At 43.8% G+C, this 23,964-nt stretch overlaps 1 protein-coding gene across 2 annotated transcripts in view; it reads right to left on the minus strand.

Annotated features, from left to right (window-relative positions):
* Positions 1 to 555: 555 nt before the first annotated feature.
* Positions 556 to 23,964, minus strand: part of SRGAP3 (SLIT-ROBO Rho GTPase activating protein 3) — a 232,850-nt gene continuing 209,441 nt past the window's right edge. For both annotated transcript variants that reach the window (XM_048487752.1, XM_048487751.1), the window contains exons 19-22: positions 12,966 to 13,146; positions 10,156 to 10,305; positions 9,606 to 9,933; positions 556 to 4,604 (exon numbers count right to left, since the gene is read on the minus strand). In XM_048487752.1, coding sequence (XP_048343709.1) covers positions 4,188 to 4,604; positions 9,606 to 9,933; positions 10,156 to 10,305; positions 12,966 to 13,146 — 1,076 coding nt within the window. In that variant the 3' untranslated portion in view covers positions 556 to 4,187. The remainder of the gene's footprint in view (positions 4,605 to 9,605; positions 9,934 to 10,155; positions 10,306 to 12,965; positions 13,147 to 23,964) is intronic.

The raw sequence follows: 23,964 nt of genomic DNA on the forward strand, positions 1-23,964 counted from the left end.
TGAATGTGACAAATGGGATAGCAACCCGCTTTAATGCAGGAATCACACTAAGGAATAATATGTGCTTTTAAATTATACCTCCGATTAACCCACCATGGGTGCGCCAATGATTGATGTCGTGATCAGTAATCCACTTGGATAGAACAAATCCACATGCATAGAACCAATCCAGGGTTTGATTCCTCACTCGTTCACATGAGCGGTGGAGTCTTATCTGGTGAACCAGATTTGCTTCTACACTCCTGCATTCCTGTTGGCTGACCTTGGGCTAGTCACAGTTCATTTAGAACTCTCTCAGTCCCACCAACTTCACAAGGTGTCTGTTGTGGGGAGAGGAAGAGAAAGGAGTTTGTAGGCCCCTTTGAATCTGCATGCAGGAGAGAAAGGTGGGGTTTAAATCCAAACTCTTCTCCTTCTGCGTGAGACACAATCCACCTTGACTTTCTCCTTTGTGAATTTTAAATTATCCCTTCAAAGTCTTGAGTTAGGCCAACCCAGTAACAATTCAGACTTCAGACTCCCCAGCACTCTTCTGGCAAATATTACTACTAAAAAAAAAGTTGCACAGTGGATTGGATTTAATGTCTATAGGGATGTACAAAATTCTCAAACTAAAGTTTTGATGCTTCTACTTCATATGTCACATGCCTTTCCATGTTCTGTTGGAAACAAAATACAGGATAAGTAAGCCTGTAACTCAACAGGCTTGCTTGGCAGGGGTAGTTTATTATATTTAAATACAATTTATGCTCATATGGGGGCAAGAAATGGGGGCAAGAAGTTTTTTTAAAGCAATACACCCACAAGCATAACATTAACTGTACAAGATATTTCTTGATGCATATAGCTCTCAAGCACATTTAATCCAACCATTTGTTCCGGTGCTCAAAAGGCACTTAAACATTAAAAAAAACACTAAAAACAGATGAAAAAATAATTTAATAGAAAAGGCATTGGAAGTTTAACTGCGATGGATAGGAGGCTCTCCTGCCCCGAAGGGAAAATGAGTCACCCAGATGAGCCTATAGGAGTGCTATTCCAGCACCCAGTCACCTTCAAGAAGGGGGTTGAGATATTGGAGGGATCACAGGAGAAGGGAGAGCTAAATTCTGCCTGAGGGAGACAGCAGAGGAGCTCAGGCCTGGCTCAGGGAAAAGAGTGAAGGGTAGATCTGCTTGGTAGTGTGACAGAATGGTTTTGCTCTCTTTCTGGGAAAGAAAAGCCTGGTTGTTAGGCTTGTCTCTGGTGATGAGCAGACCTTGTACAATTTAGTCTCACTCTGGAAAAAGGACAGGCTGGTGTGGGTGGAATTCTGTGTGTGAGAGAGGATCTAACCTAGTGGCTAGTCAATAAAAGTCTTGTGGTGCCTGAAAGCACTGTAGAAAAGTCCAACTATTCTCTGAATTTATAATCAGTTTAAATTTTTGTTCCTCAGCCAGGTTTCTGCTTTGTCTACATGGAGATCTGTGCTATTGTTTTGTTCCTTTAAAACCAACCTGCAAATAAATAAATCTTCTTAATTGTTTGTATATTAATCCAGCCTCAGTGATCTCAATAATCTCCTTATGCACCATAAAATTTACCTCACAGCAGAGAACCCAAAGCCTATATGCTCGCCAGATATAGGACACCTGGAAACAGAGGGGAAGGTTTATACACTATTCAAAACAAACACCGATTCCAAAAGTCTTAGAAGGCTGTGTGTGTTCTCTCAGTAAGGAAAAACAAGGCTTGTCGCAGTAGACTATCTTTAAGAAGAAAATAAACCCTCAAATGACATCATCATAGGTTTGCTCTCAAAGCATTTTAAAAAGCACTTAAACACTGTTAAATCAACTGTTTTCTGTAAACTAAGCAGGGATAAAATTACTGGCAATGAAGGGACAACAATTTGCCAAGTGACTATCTTTTTTCCTCTCCACACCCCTAAAACCACATTTGCTGGTTCATTACTACAACAAACGGGACATCTGTTTTCATAATGACCCCAGAGTTATTCTAATGTTAGGAGAGGCATGGGAAGGAGTGGAATACCAGGGCAAGGGAAGGTTAAAAGAATTTCTTGAATGAAAGGGAAAAAAATACCCCAACTACACTATTAACTACCTGTGGTAATTACAAATGCCTACAACATTAGTGGACATAAAGGTAAATACCATTTCCCCTTAAGGAACAATAGCAGAATATCTAACATACAGTGTTTTCCCTTCTCACTGTAGATGGGAAAGTCAGGATTTGGAGAGGAGGGGAGAAGGGTGTTTTCATTTGTATTCATGTTTTTCTTGTTACATTGAATAAACTACTGAGTGCAAAAATTTGGTGAGTGTTGTTGGATCTCAACTAAAATTTAGCCTTAAAAAGATTATATTTTTAGCAATCACTTTCCAGCATTTAAGCATGTACAGCAATATATAAACAGGCTAGAACAGGCAAGGGGCAGTTAAGAGAATAGGGTACATGGAATGAAACATGCTTGTATACTAGGTATAGAAAAGGAGAACACGATTGCACATGTTCATTTTATAAAGAAATGTATTATCTTATACCACCATATGGCTGGTATGATTTGTGCACACAGATGGGGTTCTGGATATATACATATATGTGTTTTCAACTAAAGTATTAAAAAGTGTTTCTGCTTCATGGTAGGGTATAAGTTAGGCAACGAAAAACAAAATTCAAGGTTGAATGCACCATAAAGTTTGGGAAAAACCAAAAAAATAAATTTGATTAAAACCAATTCCCTGCTGAAGAAGAAGAAAAACGGATGGTTTCTTTTTAAAATGATGGCCACTACGAAATTAAGCACGAGGTACCAACAGGAAAAAGAAATGTTCTACCTATTTAAGTGCCCAGTTTAAAAAAAATTGTCAAAACATTATGCAGTGGCATTTAAAATAAAAACAATAGTCCAGTCAAAGGGCGACTATTACAAAAATCTGTCCACAAAGGAGGACAAAAATTAAAAATAGCAGCAAGCGGAGTCCTGAATTCAGTGAATTGAGAAAAGGTCTGGCTATCATGCAACTCCTGTAGTTCTCTCTGCATATTTTAAACATTAGATGTTTAGAGAGGGGAAGAAGACGTTCATTTTTCATAAGCCCAAATTGTTGCACGTCGTTATATAATACAGTATAGAAAGTGCAGATTTTCACCTCATCAGATCTGTTATGTGTCTGACATGGTCAAATATGGCTCATGCTATTCATGCAAGGGACACAGTTGTCTGAGTCAAGAGTCTGATGTGATGCTGAGCAAAGTGAAAGGGAATGTGATTTTACCAAAGCTTCCTTGCCTGTTTTAATCCAGTCCCCCGCCCCAAAGGGAATCAATAGCAAAAAGGAGGGAATAAATATTTCAAACACTGTATAAGTTAGCCTATTTATTTATTGTTATCAACCACAGGTTACTTCAGAGTCTTCTTCTGTTTTGAAGTCTTCAAGACAGCTTTGAGTTTCTCTTGTACACACTTAACACTGTGCTACGACATGAAGTACGCACGGAAAATCTGAGGTTCCCCCTTCCGTAAAAGAGAAGATGCGCTACTTTTCATTTCTGTGTATCCACAGGTGGTATAATTCTTCCAACCAGGAAATTACCATGAGTTTCCACATTTCAATGAAACACTCTTTCAGAGATGATTTTGAAGATATAAATCCATCCATCCATCAGGACAGACTTGATTACCAGATGCACCTCAGCATTTGTAGGGCAGCAGTTGAACCAAATCCACATGTTATCTCTTGTTAGTGATTCTAAAGCCAGGACTGACCAATCTTCTATTGCTTAATGCACAGTTACTGCATAACCCACACACACACACACACATACACACACACTTTCTCTAACAGAAGTCTAAGGGTGAGTTTCTGAGGTAAATCTACTAAAATATTACTGGGCTATGTACAGTTCCATATATACTTCTACACAGACTTGTATGTTTCCAGTGATAATACGTAAAATGGCCATCTTATTTGGCTGTACAGCTTTCCAGCAAACATGATGAATGTGTAACTATTATGATATCTTTCGGCCCCAGTGACAGTTCCCAGTGCTGTTCTTTCCACAAAAACAGTCTCTTTTTCTTTAATGACATTATTTGTACAATCTTAGCTTCTGTCCCAAATAATGAAAGCCAGAGAGGGTCAACCATTTCCCCAGCCAAGATTCCCTTGGGATGATGGTAGCTACATGGTGCCAGATTTATCTGAGGAGCTGTTAGGGAAGATCTTCTCTGTGGGTGTCACTGCAGGACTACCCATTCCTGAGCTGCTACTGCTACTTGATCGATGTTGAATGACCGGCCTGATGGGTCTCATGGGTGGTGGTCTAAGTTGAGCCCCAGCAAGCCGGGCAGAGAGGGCAGGCTTAAAAGTAGTCATCATTTCAGTGGTAGAGCTGCTGCTGCGCCTCATAGCTGCATCTGGATCCCTGATCATGATGGTATGAAGAGGACTGGCAGGTTCAGAGTTGACAGAACCAATCTGTGGGTTCTTCATTGGTTCAAGGGTGTCCAGGACAACATCAGGGGCTTGCTTCACAGTATTTTGCCTTTCAAGCTCACGTAGCTCATTCAGCGCTGTACTCATAGTCTTCTCAATGTCCTGTACACACAACAAATGCAATCAGAAAGAAAATAACTGTACTTGCAATGCAGACAGCATAGATTTAATGATGCACATATTCCTTAGCACCACTTCCTTGGCCTCCTGTAGAAACCAGGTTGGAGCTAAACAACCAAAAGCAAGCAGAATAAGAACAGTTGTGCTGTTCTGGCATTATTGGATACCCTGGTAAAGGCTGTGTACTGCTAAAGTAGGCAAGCTCTTGGTTTCCCTTTTCATGTATGACAATCTAGTACAATAATGCTGTCATATTTTTAATGTTAGAGCAAAATGTGCTTATAAAATATCTCATTGGATAATTATGCTCTGGCGGTGACTGGAGGTCAGTCTGTAAATAAGTAGATGGCAATGTTGTCTTTTGTTCATTGGTTTCATTTGGCATCCCCTCAGTGATTTCTCCTTCCTGACTAATGTTTTAATTTTTTTAATGTGCTGGACTGTATTGGGCTATTCACAGTTCTCTCAGAATTTTCTCAACCTCACCAGGTGCCAGTTGTGGGGGGCAAGGGGAAGGAAAGGTGGCTGTAGGCCACTTTCTCTCCTTTTGGCAGAGAAAAGAGAGATATAAAATCCAACTCTTCTTCTTCTTTTAGTTCTTGTTTTAATGATCTGTATTTTATGGGGGATTGGTTTTAATGATTTTAAAACATGATTTTACTGTGTATGTTTAAATGTGTTACCTGCTTTGATGAACCCTTGTGAGGGCAGAAAAATGGATATACATTTTGTTAACAATTGAATAAAAATATGTATTTATGTTATAAAAATAATGTTACTATTTTTACAGTTACATTTTATTTGCAAAAAAAAATACAAAATGAGATGTATTTGGGAATTCTTCTCACTTGTAATCACTATTTAATAAATCATTTATGAAAAATAAAATGCTTGGTATTAAAATTAACATATAAGCAAAATATAAAAATAAATACTGCTGTTATTCTGAACACTGAGCAACATTCCTGATACTCAAGAATGTATGTGGCACTCAACAAGTAAAGAATTTCTGCTGCACTCAGTAGAAAGCAAATCTGAAAGACAGGTCTTGGCATAAATCTTGGCTAAGCTCTGGAACATAATATTTGACAGCAGCATATTAGTAATGAACTTGGCCTGCTTCAGCAGATCAAACTGGCCCATGTACTTTGTGAAAAAAAAATCCCCACTGATGGTTTTTGAACTAGACATACAGAAGAGGAATAGTCATTACTGATTGCAAAGCTTTAACCTATGGCAACACATTGCATCATTTTATGGAGAAAGGACAAAGCAATTTTTAAAAAGAAAATGAGATGGGCCACGTGACAAGTTTCCTCTCACACCCTTCCAGCTATTATATTCTCAACCCCATAGTCTTAGGACAAACTCCCAAAATTAGAATATTATCAGCCTCTCTTTGAGGAACTAGATCTCAAGGATACCCCTAGTATCGTAGAGTATAAAGCTCAGACACGCCAACAACATCTAATTTAGTTAGTTCCCTCTGTGGGGGGGGGGGGAACCCTTCTTTGAGCATTGTGGTTGTGGCTAAGTTTGAATTTTCAATACAGCATTCTTGGCTGGTTTTTTAAAAATATTCTTTCTGTCTCTGAACATGGAGATCCCCTTCAGTCACCACGACTAGTAGCCACTGATAGATCTATCTTCCATGAATCTAATACCTTTTAGAACTAGTCTGTGGCTGTAGCCCACATTTCAATCACTCACTGAATTAAGAAGTATTTGTGTTTGTTTGCCATCAAGTTCTAATATTTTGAGAGAGAGAGAAAATGTTCTCTTCATCAACTCTGATCACCCCATGCATAATTTTATAAACTTATATTAAGCCCCCTGCCCCTTTTAACATTTTGGCTGCCTGAAATAAGATATCTTCTAAAAGTATTTTCAGAATGGAACTCGATGACCTTGGAGGCCTCCTTCTCTTATGACAAAAGTAATGAGCAACAGTATTTGTTATGACACTTATCCATCAACCTGCTAACAGAAGACTTGCCAGACACATTTTGAATTTCATTCTCTGCTGATCTCTGCACCCACATTAGAAGTAATGGCCCACACAAACAATTACAAATTTCTTGTAATAGCAATCTGTAGAGCACCAGACAAAGAGATCCCCCTGCTATGCAAAGAAAGTACTGATTTATTATTTGGTTTACTGCTGTGTAGTCAAAAGCCCACAAATGTGCAGTCAAAAGCCCACGCAGAAATGGCTGAAGGGTGTGAAAAGCTAACATGTTAGTCTTTAAAAAAACAGCCTAGGAGTTTGGGGAATATCAGTGCTTTTCTTGCAAAAAAAAAAGTGCCAGTACTTATGTGTCAAGTTCTGCCAGTTCCCCCAGAGCTTGGGAGAGCCCTCACAACAAAAAGTGATGGAAACTCAGTACTATTGTTATTACTGTTGTTTTGTTATGTTTGTTGTTGTTTATTTCATTTTGTACCCCGCCTTCTCCAGCCAGAGTTGGCCTCACTGCGACTAATGGTGATTTAACAGCATCTTGTCTCAGTCTCAGGTCTCACCTTGATTGTATACATCTTATCAGTGAAAAGAAGAGGGACACTAACTTGGGGCCAGGACAACACTATCTTGGACCAGGTGCTTTAGCTGTAAGCCCAGAAAATAATTTGGTTTTACAGACCCTGCAGAATTTATTTATATCCCACAGGGCCCTGAAATCTGCCCAGAGGGAGTTCCATCAAATGGGAGCCAGAGTTTACTGGGGACCACCAGTAAATTACTACTGGAGGATCTGAGAGACCTCTGTGGACCATGTGGAGAGATGTGGTCCCAAAGATACGACAGTTCCAGACCACTCAAGGCCTTAAAGATTAGTACCAAAACCTTGAAAATGATCTGGAATTCAACTGATATCGAATGCAGCTGGTAGAGCACAGGTGTAATACGCTCCTTCATGGGTGACCCAATGAGCACTCTCACAGCCACATTCTGGACCAGATGCAGTTTTTGGAACAGCCTCAAGGATAGACCAGATAGAGTGAATCACAGTAATTTAGCCTGGAAGTAATCGCTGCATGAATTACTGTGGCTGGGTCTGTACAGGACAGATAAAGAACAACTGACTGGCCTGACAAAGATGAATAAAGGTTGTCCTGGCTGTATGGGTGATCTGGGCCTCCATGGATAAGGAGGACTCCAGGATCACACCCAGGCACTTTATGGCCAGGTGTTAAAACCTCACCGCCAAGACTCAGAAGTTGGAATCCCTGTTCTGGTCCCCCTCTGGCCACAGGACCTTTGTCTTTGATGGATTTACCTTCAGCTTGCTCTGGTATAACCATCCTGCCATTGCCTCCAGGCATTGGACCGAAGTATTTGGGGTGGCAACTGGTTGGCCCTCCATCAGCAGAAAAAGCTGGATGTCATCTGCACATGACAATCCAGCCCAAAGTCTGGACTAGCTGTGCCAAGGGTCAAATATAGATGTTAAATAATACCGGGGAAAGGATTGCCCCCGCAGGTAAGGGGATGCTGTTGGGATGCTCCCTCCCTGAGTGTTACCTGTTGTCCCTGCTCCTGAAGAAATGAGGCCAGCCAGTTTAAGGCTGATCCTCGCACTCCGGAAACAGTGAGATCAAAGGGTCAAGAGGTTATAATCTACCACGTCAAATGTTGCAGTGAGATCTAAAAGAACTAGCAGTGCTGACCCGGCTCGATCCAGCTGAAGACGGAGTTCATCTGTGATGGCGATCAGCATGGTCTCCATCTTGGGGCCAGGACAAAAGCCAGATTGGAATGTGTCCAAGGCTGATGTGTCATCCAAGAACACCTGCAGCTGTTCCATGCCTGCTCTCTCAACTATCTGACCCAGAAATTATAAATTCAAGACTGGGTAGATCTAATGGATTTAAAGATGGTTTCTTTAAGAGTGGTTGTACCACTAGTGAGTATCACCAAAAAAAGTTCTGGGGAATATTGTCCCCCATTCAGTCTCTAACAGCAATCTGCAGACACAGCTACTTGCTTCAGATTTAAGAAACAAAACAAAAATGCAGTCTTGCATCTCATTTAGTACCTTTTGATCACTTATGTTAAGTGTTTGTTAAATGCCTAGTGAGCATCCTTTTCCATGGGAGAGAGTTCCTACTGAAAAAAATTATATATATTTTAAGAGACTCCGTTCTGCTACTTGTCACAAAAAAGAATTCCATGATCTGCATCTCAGTTGAGGAATCCCCTACGGCTCAGTTAACGTACATTTTTGCAGGTGCAGGCAGATCTCATTCATACAGTTGCTCTCAACATTGACCCGTATACTAAAACATTACTAGACCCATTATATTACATTAGAAAAACCTAACTGCCAGCGGCCAGTAGAATGGGATGCTTAATATTTTCCCCTGCTAAGAGACCCAAACACCTCCCCCCACCCCATTCAGTCATCCCAGGCCACCCTGTTTTGAGCAATATACAAGAGAATTGCTCAGAGGTTCTGAGTGTCTCAACTTGCAAAAATGGGAGAAAATCCGGGGCACTGTTCTGCAAGGATAAGCATGCTCATTTTCAGCATTTTGTTCCTTCTAATTAGTGAAAGTTACATTTTGCTTCTGCCTGAGACGTATCTTTGTTTAGTTTTCATTTTGTGTACCATATAGCCTGCTGAAAGTTCTCAAAGTAATTTATTTCACTGGAGGGAAGCATTTTTTAAAAGTTGTTTTACGACTGAAAAAATATTGCAGAAGCCTAATACAGCAAGACATCTGAGTGCCAAGTGTTGCAGGCCTTGTGAATGAGTAGTCCTACCTTCATTCTATCCCAGATTCGACAAGAGCCATTTAGCCGTACTGCAAATACTGTTGGGCTTAATTCACACACTTAAGGCAAGAGCTATGATAACATATTAAGCAGCATTTGATGGCTTAACACGAGCTTGAGTTGAAAAAAACCTCTCTCCAAATCTGCCCCTTAAAAACATATACTCATATTTTCACAATATGTAGCTTGTTTACAAGGATCTCCTTTACCTCAGCCAGTGCTTCTGCTTCTAGTGATTTCTGATCCCCAAGACTGCTATGCCGAGTTGAGCTGCAACCAGGCCTCAGTGGGTGGCCATCAGTCATAGCTTTCCTGTCTGGATAATTGATGCTGCCAGCACTACCAAACGTTGCCATCCTGCGCTTCTCTGGGCTCTCAATCCTGCCTCTGTTCAGTGGTAAAATATGAGGGCTGCTGGGACAAGCAGCTGCCCGAGGAGGGGTGTCTATTCCAGGGCCAATCCCTCGTGGGGGGCTGTGTGTGTCACCTCCGCTCCGACGGCGAGGGATTGCAGCTCCATCCGATCTCAGCCGCACTCTGTGAAAAAGTCAAGAGGGTCAAGAAGTCACCACTCCAAGTTCTCTAAGCAACCCAGTTAACAATCTCTGGAGATTCCTGATGTTTGAACATCCCAAACTGTGCAATTGTGTCCTAAATTTTCCGTAATCCACATGAATTCAGACACTTTTCTGGAAAGATGAAATACCCATATCAGAACCAGTCAGTTTCACAACTTGCCAGCACAGATTCATTTCTTACCGTCCCATGACTCCCCCAAATCCATAGTCCGGAATGTGATCCGTTGGAGACTGGATGTCATTCTTGGATGAGGCTTTATCATCCAACAAAGGTCCACTGCTCGCCTCGCTGTCTGCCTTCTGACTCAGGCTGTCAGAGAATGCATCGTCCCTATGAATAATGAAACTCTCTGTCAAGCTGGGACAAATCCCTTCATGTCAGATGCTTAAGAGAGGAGTTCTGCTTGTTAATGTTTCCTTTATACCTGTGCCTAGTATCTCAGTTGACAGCAGTACTTACGAATGGTGTAGAGTCCATCAAAGAGAGCCAAGACACAGCTACCATTTAGGTGCTGGGGACAGTTTGGAGGAAATATCCTTTTGGAGGGGTAGAAAGGGATGAGGGCAAATTACAAAATAGTGATTTTCAGATTCCCTGAAGATACTGGGAAACTGTGTAAAATGAAATCAGGACTCATCATAACTTGAATGGTTCGCTGATTATGGAGACATAAATATTAAACTGAGTGAGTTTTTTTATATAGAGAGAGCAACAGAGAGCTGAGAGAGAGCGAGAACAGGCAAGGAGGAGGAGGTAAGGCAGCGGAGGAGGAGGATGACTAGGGGGCGCGATCGGGCAGAGGAGGGGGCAGGGCACAATCGGGTGATTTTGCACCTCTCACGTTGACTCCCACGGGGAGCACCCAGGGCATTTGTCCCCAAATGTCTCCGTGGGAGCTTCGCCACTGGTTTTTTTCTAATATGTACCATGTGAGATAGACACGGTAGAGGAGTGACTGCTTTAAAGTTAGTGTGAGGAACTGTGAAGGTTACTTGAGAGTAGAAATTAAGGTTTCTTAATATTAAATTAACCAGAGAGCGAAACAGATAACTAAACACCTATCCTGGTGGGTTTGTGGAGAATTTAAGTGATAGTAACAACTTGAAGGCATTAAAGATAGTGACACATGTGAACCTGATATCAACTGTAAAAAGATACTGAAACAACTTGTAAAAAAGTAACCTCTCAGAAACCAGCTTCTTGAATATAATTTCTATTTTATCCTGTGCCAAAAAACCCTCCCAGATTTATTTCTTGTAAGTAGAAACTTTTGTTTCTTTGTTTAAACTTTATACCCCTCTTGTACCTGTTTATTATTTTTTTCTGACAGAAAGGAGAAGATAATTTTGGTGTCCCTACAGAGCTGCTAATCTTCCTGTCTGTGAAGTGCCCCGGTTGAGCATCTAAAGACGATTGCTACTGTTTAATTTATAAAAGTGGGACAACGTTAAGTGTATACACAGAGTCTAAATTACCACAAGCAAACTACTGCATTGCATATGCTCAAACAAAATGGCAGCTCAATCAAAGCATAACTGACTGTTAGAATTTTGGAGGGAAAAATCTTCTCCGGGCACATATCAGTGGGAAGGCTTTAGGGCAACAACAACCCTCCCTCTCATCATAAGCTCATCTGCTACAGGAATTTCTTTATGATAAATGAATTGCTGAAAGGCAGAGACTAGTCAGAAGAAGTCAGTACTGGGTGCCTGGGTACTTTCAAAAATGTATTTTGAATTATTTACCAGAACTTTCAGAATAGTTCTCTAGATTTTAGAAACACAGAAAACTACAATCAGGGTAAAACAAATTGAAAGCTCTGCGATTACTTCTGAAGAGGTTTTTTTGTTTGTTTAAATGCCATTCTCTATAAAGTCTGCAGAGATAGCCTCAGAAGAACTGCTCAGATACATGATGACAGCAGCTTAAGTGGAATTTGTAATAAAATCGAAGGCAGAAGAGTGCCCTAGTCCCGGGAACTGAGAAAACAAAACAAGAGAATATGCTACAAGGGCAAAGTTAACAAGCTCTGCAAATAAGAGACTAAAGCAAGAATTTTAAGAGAAATGGCAAATGTATTTCTCATATTACTCTCAAAAATAAAATCAATGAATAAGAAATGTTGAAGAGATATATCCAAACCATATAAAGATACACTTTGACTTTAGTAGACTGGGAGTAGTGATATAAATTGATTAAAAAGAGGGGGAACTATATGTATAATTAAAGCAAATAAAAATATAATACATTGATATTAAGATACACATTTTGGAAGAAACATGTTTATAAACTAATGATAGTAATTATATACCCGTGTTTTCTTATTAAAAATAAGTTTTGCTTAGAATGTGTATATGATTTTTACAACATAATTTACATTAAAATGCTGGCTCTAGCATTTAGAATTGTATTTCAGAAAAGATCTGTTTTCTTTTCCTTTCTATAGTTTTGACTGTCTCTTATTTTTTCTCGTTATTGAAAAGTTTAAAAAACTATTTTTTTAAGTCTGCAGAAAAAACGAACTTATTCTAGAAACTTTGTAAAACAGCTTTCTGAAGCCTGCTGATGCATAGTCTGCTTTGACCAGGTAAGTTAGTTCCACTGGTTCCTAATTGTCCCTCAAAGACAAGAAAGATGGCCTACTCTTATGTCTACAATATTGGAATGATTCCTGGATGAAGCTCTCACAAAATAAGATGTAACAGAGTATGTCAACATTTTATTGCTCCTGATGCTGGCCCCAATATTCTCTACTTGCCTGAAGTTCAGGAAGACAAACACTGGTCTGTCTGAGATGCAATTATTAGTGGCTTGAAAAACAAATTCTACTGGAAGACAGAGAAAAAGTAGGGCATAAATCAACTCCTATTTCAGTTTACTATATGAAAGATGCAAAAAGCAACCAAACCCCAGCAAGCTTCATAACATAACTGCCACCTGAACACAAAGAAAAATACTGCACTCTGTGCAGCGAACTTCTTCCCACTCACATGTCTTGTACCACTATGTACTGATGGGGTATGAGACCATCCACACCATTATGACGACCTTCCCACCAGTCTTCGGAGGCCCGGTGGTACAAAAGGAGCGAGGCTCCTTTCTTGAAGGACAACTCACGTGGGGACCGCCCAATGTAATCAAACTTTGCAATGGCTTCAATCTGCTCAGCTTCTGAAAAGCAGAAAAAGATGGGAGGGATGAGAATTATAAGGGTTCTGTAATCAGAACTCAACAGAATTTCACTGGAGGCCAGAACATAATGTATCTGGAATAAAATGGCTGATACTACCCCTTATCCTGAAGATGCTATTTCCAAATACTCTACATCCTAACAAGCAAAATTCTGTTTTTCTTCGAAACTCTTGATGATGCAGAAGCAAAGAATTATGAAAGACAACAGGGAAAAAAATGGAAACTCATCAAAACCATTTAAACTCACACTGTACACCTCTGTTTTTGACCAAGATTTCTTTTCCTTACAGAGGTAAGGAGTCACACTGTGAAAACCCCAAACCTTCAACTGCTATATTATTAAATTTCAGTTTAGATTTTTACAATTGTGGAATAACTGATGAATGCAATAGACACAGACCATACAGATACCAACCATCAATCTCTATCTTCACCATTCTTCCCCCAATCTACATGTTACTGTCAAAAGAACCTAAAAGAAGACATTTTGATTCACGGTTAATTGGTTACAGGGATTGCAACACTCCTGCGCTGAAACTGGAGTAGCTCCACACTGGCTACTGATCTGTTTCTGGACTCAATTAAAAGTGCTGCTGGTTCCAACACTTATAGCCCTAAACTGCTTGGGGAAAGAAAAGAAGAAGAAGGTGTAAGGTAGAGCAGTTTATCACACCTTTTAGATCCCAACATGTTTCTCTATAAGCTCCATCAGGGAATCTAATAAAAAGTTAAGATAGACAATTTCACTGTGAATCCCGCGGTGCTCCTATTCTTCCAACAGAGATGTTACTTTTAAGGTTTTACATTTTATTTACCATACTACCACCGATATTGTCTTTTGGGCCAAAATGACAAGCTATTAATGAAAAAGGAGGCAGAATGGATTCTTAGAATGAGATCTTTGGCCCCCTATGTGTTGAACGAGAGCCTGGACCTTCTACACTTGTGTGGTCATGGTGATTAAGTATTCTTTTAAAAGACTAAGCAGTCTTTTAAGAGTTAAAAGGGTGGTTGGATTGTCTAGATTTCTTGCATCAACCCTGGTTATAAAATATCCTGCCCTCTACCCAACTTTTCCATTTGTCCAAAATGAGAGCCAGAGAAGTCTCTGTGTAAGGTGTGCCACATTACTTTTCTGATATGAACTCTATGTTAATGTTGTCTCTATGTTAATGTTCCTGAGCCGAAGGGGCTCAGGAAGCCAACTAAATTGAGCCCTGCTCCTGGGAATGCCCCCTTTGATGCCAGTACAGGCTGTGAGCCAGAGGAGAGCTGTGGCTGCACTGGTGTAAAGGATTCAATGGTGTTGATGGTGAAGTAACCTTGAGTGCATTCCACAGCCCGGCCCGATAGGGCCGAGATCACTTCGATGGGAGACTTTATCTTTCTTGTGTAGGGGAGATGAAGACCACCCGGTTCCCATGGGAAGCCAGGAAGGGGGGGGATGGGAGTGAATGATGTTATAACCTGTTGCTTCTGGCGAGGAAGTGCCATTCCTGCCTACTGCGTGTACTTGAGCTTTCTAAGATGTCTTAATAAATGGACTTTTACTCCCAAAGCCTTTTATTTCTGCGTCTATGGAATTCCTTACATTGTGGCAGGAATCCTAATTCATCTATATTCCTGTGCAGTGGACCTCTTGTCTTTCTGCGATGGAAGGTTGAATTTTTACCTGCGGAAGGTGCGGTAGCCCCAAAGAAGAACAGGAGCTCCGACCTTTTCCCTTCTGGATCTGGAGGAACCAGCAGGAGAAGCGAGGAGCCTCCAGCTGGTGGCTCTTTTCCCGATCCCTACGTATCAACCCGCGAGTCTTCGCTTTACTCCGTTGGAGCGAGGGGCGTGGCGGCGACCATGAGGAGGGACTTCCATGAAGTCGTTTGGGGCGCTGTCTATGGATCGAGCATACCTAGTGGATCCGGATCTCTACCCGTTTTTCGAATTGTGGATTACACCAAACACCTCAGATGCAACCTGTCATGGAGAGGCGAGGAGCTTGACCACCTTTCATCGCGGCAACCCAGGAAGATCCATTGAGCGATTCCCTGGACTTGCGTATTTTGGTGATGCTCCCCAAAGAACCACCGTGGCGCACAGCACTGGGAGCCCGTCCAAAAGGACACCGGGACCTAAACCTAGGAATTGGGAGGGGTATCCCGTGCAGCTTTAATCAGGACCCCCTAATCCCGGGCCAGCGACACGCTTTTACCTGAGAGTGCCTCGAGGGAACCACCACCACGGTGGCCCCTTCACTGGCGACTCACGGTGTCTCCGATGCCACCAGCTTCCAGGCGGCAGAAGAGAGTCCGAGAAAGAAAGCCTGCATTCCCAGCGGACCCGGTTTTCCTCTCCCCATCGAGGGAGGGACTGGGATGAGGAAGTGGGGCGACTGCCGAAGAGATGCCCAAGCGGCGTAATGGAACCGTGAGCATAGCCAGCTATGGGAGGAGGAGCGAGGGCACAGTTGCGGCAAGCAAAGGCGAAAACCTGCAGAGGGACCGGGAACAGCTTAGCGCCAAAAGAAGTCCAGCTTCGGCGAGTTGGACGACGTGCCAAAGGCAGCAGCTCCAACGACCAGTATATGCCCAGAAATCCGGTCCAGTCCATGATAAAGTCCTGGAACAGTCAGACTGGATTTACAACGACAGCAGCCTTGGCGTTCAGGCTCTCGCATGCACGCAAAGTGAGCTCACTGAAGCCCTTAAGCGGGGCGAACTGGCTAGGAAGTGGAGCGAGAAAAAAGCTGCTTTGCATCGCAGCACCAGGATGCATTGACTTGCGCCATAAGGAGAGGGATCTGGCTGCGTTGGAGAGGGAACTAAGGAGGCAGCAGACCGGGAAGCCCCAAGTTTGGAGTCTATGCTGTTACTGATCATGCCCGGTGCCAGGGGGGGGCCGCGTGCCTGGAGTCCTGCCACCCAAAGCGCCAGCGTATGCACCGCCAGCGCCCGATTCCCGGCTCCCCGTTACAACAGCCGCCTGCCCAACCTGCTCAGCCAGCGCCAACTACCTCCCCAGCAGGCGCCAAGAGCCGTCGAGAGCGAGGGCTACTATCGACCTCCCGATACCAGCCCGTTTTGATGGGACTGCTTCAAACTTCCCTACTTTTATCTTGCAACTCCAATTGCCCGCTTGGAAGACTATGATGATTTTATACCCGGTCTGGCGGCGAAAAAAATCACGAGAGGACATCGGCTCCAGTCCTGGATGGGAGCAGCAACCCGACTGGTTCGATGACTTTCTTTTGGATTTGCAGGATGAGGACTCTCGCACAGTGCCCGCATTCCTCCAAGCCTTAAGAGCGCTTTCCAAGATCCAGGCGCCCGAGAATGAAGCTATCCGCACCATCAAAACCATCCAGCAAGGCAACCGCCCATTTTGCAGAATTTTTGCCCGTGAATTTTAGATGCGGTATGACGCTGCTCGACTTCCTCCTATGGAAGTGGCCTGAACGCATGAAATGCCTGAATACTTCTCCAGATGCTGTGGAATGACGGCAAGCCTACGTGAAGCGGTGTTTTTAATTCGGGTTCACTCGTACCATTGCAGATTGGATCCAGTTAGGGGTCCCAAAAGTGGCATGTCTGCGCTTTGGGAATAAATAATGCTTTCGTCAAGGAGGCCGCCAGCGCCCAAAAACCACTACCTGTGCCCACTCAAAGTCAAGCCCAGCCGCGCCCTACCCGAAGAACCACCTCTGGAGCCCGTCGCCGACTGGGATTGTGTCTTTACTCGCGGAGGAGCCAGGTCATCTAGCCAGCCAACTGTCCCAAGGAAACAACAAACCAACCGCTCCAGCTCCGGCTGCGACCATCCGTCTGCCAAACCACCCACGCCAGGTCAGGGGTCCGCCTCCCACTGGCCTTCGCTGCCTAAAGGCGGTTACCGAAGGCGACCCAGAAGGAGGGGAAGCAGCTGTTTGCCTTTCTTCAGCCCCCCCCTATGGACATGGGCCCGACTCCTGGACAGCGGTGAGTGAAGGCAGCGGCTCCCATTACTGTTCAAGCATTTCTGGCCAACCCCGCTTAAACACACTGCGCATTATAGCCTGCGGCCCTTGTGGATCTCCGGCTGCTCCCACTGCTTAATGCGACCCCAGGTGGCAGAGGAGCTAGGTCTGGACCGAATTCCCCTGGCTAAGCCCATACCATTCACCCAAATGGACGGCAGCCCCCTCGGGAGCGAAGGACCGGCCCAGTACAAAACACAGCCGTTTCTCCTCCGTTGCGCCGACCATTGGGAGAAAATTAGTTTTATTTTGGCGCCAGTGGCCAAACACTCCATAGTTTTGGGCATGCCTTGGTTATTGTTACATGGACCAAAATTCATTTGGAAAGAAAGGATCCTAGAATTCACTGACCCTCCCTGCGGTGAACACATGAATTGGGAAGAAAACCCAACGTCTCCTGACACACCCCCCTCCCTCGCTTCCTCAGTGATTGCTCCCGATTCTATTGGCATCCCACCTGCATATCATGATCTAGCCAGAGTTTTTCAGGAGCAGGAATGCGACCAGTTGCCACCCCACAGAGACACTGACTGTAAAATTGTCGTACAACCAGGGGCACAACTACCCAAAGGGTAGAATCTACCGCCATGAGTCCCAATGAGGAGAAGGAACTCCGTGCGCTTCTTAGACAAAGAACCTTGCCAGCGGGTTCATCTGGCGGGCTACCAAACACACACGCGCTGCTCCGGTTTTGTTTGTCAAAAAGAAAGATGGGTCTTTACGGCGTTGCACAGATTAGCGAGGGCTCAGTGCGGTCTCCCTGTCCAATAAATATCCTTTGCCTTTGATCAAGGACCTTTTAGATGCACTCGGCAAAGGACGCATTTTTACTAAACTGGACTTGAGAGAAGCTTACTACAGAGTCAGAATTGCTGAAGGCTATGAACACCTGACTGCGTTTAACACAAAGTTTGGACAGTTTGAATATTTAATAATGCCATTCGGGTTAAGTGGGGCCCCCGGAGCTTTTATGGCCCTTATTAGCGAAGTTCTCCATGATTTACTGTACAGGGGAGTTGTTGTATACGTAGATGACGTGTTAATTTACTCACAAACCATAGAAGAGCATGAAATATTGGTTCGAGAGGTATTGAAACGCTTACTTGACAACTCTCTCTTTGCCAAACTCTCCAAATGCTGTTTCCATCAGACCTCCATTGACTATTTGGGTTACGGGATCTCGCCCGAGGGCTTAAAATGGATCCTGCTAAAATTGACGCAGTCCTCCAATGGCCTGCCCCCACCAACCGCAAAGAACTCCAATCGTTTCTTGGTTTTGCTAATTTCTATCGTGACTTTATACCCCAATTCGCTGAACTGACTCTCCCTCTCACAGACCTCTTACGCACTAAGGGTAAGGATCCACTGTCCGCCAAGCCCGGGGCCCCCCTTTCCTGGTCTGAGGAATGTCAAACAGCCTTTCAACTATTGAAATCTGCGTTTACCACTGAACCTATCCTAAAGCACCCTGACCCAGATCTCCCGTTTGTGGTTCACGTGGATGCCTCGGACAAAGCACTTGGGGCAGCCCTGTTGCAGAAAAATAAAGATGGTAGGCTGGTTCCGTGTGCTTATTTGTCTAAAAAGTTCTCTGGTGCCGAACTCAACTGGACTGTGGGAGACAAAGAGACTGCGGCCATCAAAGTAGCACTCTCCACTTGGCGCCACTGGCTGGAGGGGGCTAAGCACCCCTTTCAAGTTTGGTCAGATCATAAAAACCTGGCAGCTCTTTCCACCCCCCTCAAGATGTCCGCGAAACAACTTCGTTGGGCCGATTTCTTTTCTCGTTTCTCTTTTACAGTCCATTTTTTCCCAGGGAAAACCAACAAACTGGCTGACGCGCTCTACGCCTTCGAGGGGGTGGAGCTGCCTTACGAGACATTCCACGCACTGTTCTTTCCCCCTCCCAGTTGGGGTTGGCTGTCACCCGATCACAAACGTCCACTTCTCCTCCACCCCCCATTCCCAGTCTCGTCTCTCCTTTCCTGCGGGAACTGGAGGCGAGGGCTGCACGAGAACCTCCAGCGGCGAAGGAGACTCCCAATTACGTTTGGAGAATGGAGTTTGGCGGAGGGAATGTTGATGCGTGCCCCCCCTCCGCAAGCAGGTTCTTGAGGCTTGCCACGATGCCCGTTCGGCTGGACATTTTGGCTTTTTGAAAACTCTGCATTTAGCCCGCCGGCAGTTCTGGTGGCGCGCAATGCGCAAAGACATTGAAGCATACATTAAAGGCTGCTCGGTTTGTGCAGAAGCCAAGACCATTCCGGGAAAGCCCCATGGACTGTTGAAACCTCTCCCGGTAGCCTCCCGCCCTTGGGAAGTCATCTCTATGGATTTTATTACAGATTTGCCCGAAAGTCATGGCAACACGGTTTTATGGGTGGTGGTGGACCTATTCTCTAAGCAAGCCCATTTTATTCCATGTGCTTCCATCCCCTCTGCTCCTAAGTTGGCACGGCTGTTTATTCAACATGTTTATCGTCTCCATTCCGCCCCCGTTAAGGTGGTCTCCGACCGCGGCCCCCAATTCATCTCAAAGTTCTGGAAAGCGTTTTTGGGGTTGTTGGGGGCCGCCCGGCCGTCGCCGCTACCACGTTCAAAGTGGCTGGCGAGGCGGAGAGAACGAACAGAACCCTAGAGCAGTATTTACGTTGTTACACCAACTACCACCAAGACAATTGGTGCGAGCTTATTCCGTTTGCGAGAGTACTTCCTACAACAATGCGGTTCATAGTAGTACAAAGAAAACCCCCTTTGAAATTGTGTCTGGTGGCTCCTTCCGCCGTTGCCACAACTACCCGCGGCAGCTTTGGACCCAGAATTTCAACAATGGATTTCATCCCTAGCGAGGGATGGAAGTCGGTCCAGACCGCCCACAACAAGCAAAGGACTCCCAAAAACTGCAAGCGGATAAACACCGCTCGGATTTTCCTCTGCGTGTGGGCTCCTGGGTGTATTTATCTACAAAAAATCTCAGAGGCGTGCATAAATATTCCAAACTTTGCAAGAGATTTGTGGGACCTGGTCAGTTTACTAAAGTGAGTAATGATTGCACTGCCCTCTTAGATTTCCCTAACTCTCTTAGTAACATCCATCCTGTCTTCCATTCCAGCTTGCTCAAGGAGGCTCCCGCTTCCGATGCCTGGCACGACCCGCGAGAGGCCCGCGCCGACTATTATTGATGGCCACAAGCACTCTGAAATTGGCGGCTATCCTAGACTCTCGCTTTAATCGCAAACGCTTGCAATATTTGGTCTCTTGGGTGGGATATTCCTCTGGGTATAATCAATGGGTTTATTCCGAAAATATTGAAGCCCCCACCCTTATTTCTGCTTTCCACCGCGCCTTTCCGCGCATAAGCCTGGGGAAGGGGTCTTCTTTAGGGGAGGCAGAGTGTAAAGGATTCAATGGTGTTGATGGTGAAGTAACCTTGAGTGCCATTCCACAGCCCGAGGCGATGGGCCAGATGCATCGTGCGGAGACTTTATCTTTCTTGGCGCGGGAGATGAAGACACGGTTCCCATGGGAAGCAGGAAGGGGGGATGGGGTGAATGATGTTATAACCTGTGCTTCTGGCGGGAAGTGCCATTCCTGCCACTGCGTGTACTTGAGCTTTCTAAGATGTCTTAATAAATGGACTTTTACTCCCAAAGCCTTTTATTTCTGCGTCTATGGAATTCCTTACAACTGGCACCCAGCTACTGCATGACTCCCCATCACCACCATAAGTGCCACTTCATTGGTGTAGGTGGCATTTACACTGGCATAAGTGACATTTTCATCAGGGTCACTCCACCTTCTATGCAGTTCTCCCTGCCCACCCCCTCGCCTTAGGATTGCACTACTAGTTTGCTTGGACTATTCTGAGTTAGTAGTTCACTTTCTCACGGCTACATCATGAATAACCTCTGAAAGACCCAAACAATGCAAATGTTAACATGCCTACATACATCTCTGCACCCTATACTCAAAGTAGAACTTTTAGATATACTGGGATATCTGACTGGGACTACCCAGTCAATAAGCCATATATCAGTATCATGATAATGTTCTATTGCAGCTACCTAAAGTCAACTACTGATGGGATCATAGCAGTCAACAGATATGAGGATGCTCTTCTGATGGGCCAGATTCCTCACTTTCAGTTTGTCTTTGGCTAGGAATTACCCATTTGACTATGCAAATTACAGACTGAAGAAATTGAGGGCATTCTTATAGGATTAGACCAGGGTCCCAAATGTGGTGCCCCATGGGCATTATGATGCCTGCTGATAGCTTTTTTTGGTGCCTGCCAAGTATTTCTGGCAATGGGTGCTTTTGCCCAGGAGGCTTCTGATTGGCTGAGCAGCTTTTAGAATGATAGACTCAAACAGTTGAAAGGGACCACAAAGACCATCCAGTCCAACCCCCTGCTATGCAGGAACACACAATCGAACCACTCCTGACAGATGGCCATCCAGCCTCTGTTTAAAAACCTCCAAAGAAGAAGATTCCACCACCCTCCAAGTATTCCACTGTCAAACAGCCCTTACCCTCAAGAATGTTCTTTCTAATGTTTAGGTGTTTTTGCGGCAGCCATTTTGTTGCTGAACCCACTATTCCATGTCAGAATTCCAAATGGGCCTGCAGACTCAAAAAATTTGGGGAGCCCTTTGTTAGACAGCATGTCAAGTTATAATGTTTCAAAGTGTGCAATTAGGTCACTCAGACCATTTTCAAAAGTCTCCAGCAGACGTTGACAAGTATTTGATCATTATAGTTTCAATTCCTTTAATTTCTGAGACCCAAGACCAGACAGAGAGCCATGATGACTTGAGCAAACATCTTAACAAAGAGGTGGCGCATCTCTAAGAACACAGGTGATTTATCAAATATATATTTTTGGATCACCACCTAAAAGGTAAACAAGGGTTGACAACATGATCATTTTAAGATGCTCATGGTCAGGTTTTAACTTGGTGACAAGCAATTTTCAGAAAAGTGAAAGAAGTTTTACTTCTCATGCTACAGAAACTTTTTTTTTGGTCCCACTGACTTCTCTAGTCAAACAGGCATTTAAAACAATATAAAATTGTTTTTCAAAATGGCTCAGTTAAGACGTAACATGAAACCACGGTTTTTTAAAATTATTGTCAGTTTGGGAAACCAGGGTTCAGTTCATGGAGAATCAAAAAATTGCTGGTTTGCAATGACAAGCACTGGTTTCATTTTGTAGGCTGGAAGGGCGTTGTCAGAGAATAAGCCAGGATATCTGCATAGTATAAAACCATACCTCTAAAAAGGATCAGGTAATTTGAAATACCTCTGAGTCCCTGGAGAGCTGCTGCCAGTCAGAATAGATAATACTGATCTTAATGGACCAATGGTATAAGGCAGTTTTCAGCATTCATAGTAAAGTACAACAGTGATTTCTAAACTTCAGATATTGTCGGATCAATGTTTAATGGATTCTAGCTAACCTCATTTAGTGGAGTGGCCTGCATTTTGACAACTGCTCCCACAGAAATTTCAATTAAACTGAGGAACTGTGTCATGTCTGAAGTGAACTAGTATGCTTACAGGGAAAAACTGGGACCACCATAATCAAACTGTTTTTTAAATTTCTGAATAATAATAATAATAAGAGTTTGGATTTATATCCCCCCTTTCTCTCCTGTAGGAGACTCAAAGGGGCTTACAATCTCCTTGCCCTTCCCCACTCACAACAAACACCCTGTGAGGTGGGTGGGGCTGAGAGAGCTCCGAAAAGCTGTGACTAGCCCAAGGTCACCCAGCTGGCGTGTGTGGGAGTGTACAGGCTAATCTGAATTCCCCAGATAAGCCTCCACAACTCAAGTGGCAGAGCTGGGAATCAAACCCGGTTCCTCCGGATCAGAGTGCACCTGCTCTTAGCCACTACGCCACTGCTGCTCCTTGTCATCTATCTCCAGCCTAACTCAAGACCTTTTTAAAAATATCATCACCATAAAGGGTAGAATTTATCATGAAAGCTACATGGAACTGCCATTTATTCAGAGGCAGTTTGTCTATGACTACCAGATGCCAAGCTGACAAAAGCCACACTGTCTCAATTGTGAACTTCCTAAGGAGATTTCCTGGCCATTTTTAGAACCAGAGCAGCTGCTGGAAGAAAATTCAGTGGTTCTCCCTATCCATCCAGGGCAACAATATTGGCTAGCTCAATTGAGTTAGCATTAGGAAGTAACCAGCAGAATCAATAGAAGATAATCTCAGAATGAGATATTAGTGGTGGTCATTCTGGAAGCCTCGAGGTCTGGATGAAATATTGACTTTTTCAGAGCGGGTTACACACCAGGAGTACTGAAAAAGGGTATGTAAATTCATAAAACAAAACAGCTCTTCCTCTCCATGCTTGTGTCATGGTTAATCACCCAGAAACTCCAATCTGAACTATTAATGTAACCATTCAGGCATAAAATTGCCTAAATGGAAGCTTGCTTGCCTTGACTTTTCAGTTAAAGTAGCCGGTTTGTCATCAGTGTTGAAAAATTAAGGTTGACAGCTCCCTCCCACCCTTCGTTGAAAGATCCATCTTCAATTATATGAATTATCCTTTGTCTCCTCTCCTCCTCTCATGCCATCTTTGCACCAATCAGCAATTAGAGGCATCTATGTCAATAGGACAGGAGGCACTGTACATGTGTAGCACCAATAGAAAAATATTAATGTTAGAAGTGCTTTTAGTAAATACATGGCAGCCTTGCACAAACTTGTGCAGGAGGTAGGATTCTGCAGCCATGTTCTTTGAATCCAGGAAATAAACACATTTA

Source organism: Sphaerodactylus townsendi, linkage group LG03 (genome assembly GCF_021028975.2).
Source record: "Sphaerodactylus townsendi isolate TG3544 linkage group LG03, MPM_Stown_v2.3, whole genome shotgun sequence".
In the NCBI taxonomy this organism is placed as follows: Eukaryota; Metazoa; Chordata; class Lepidosauria; order Squamata; family Sphaerodactylidae; genus Sphaerodactylus; species Sphaerodactylus townsendi.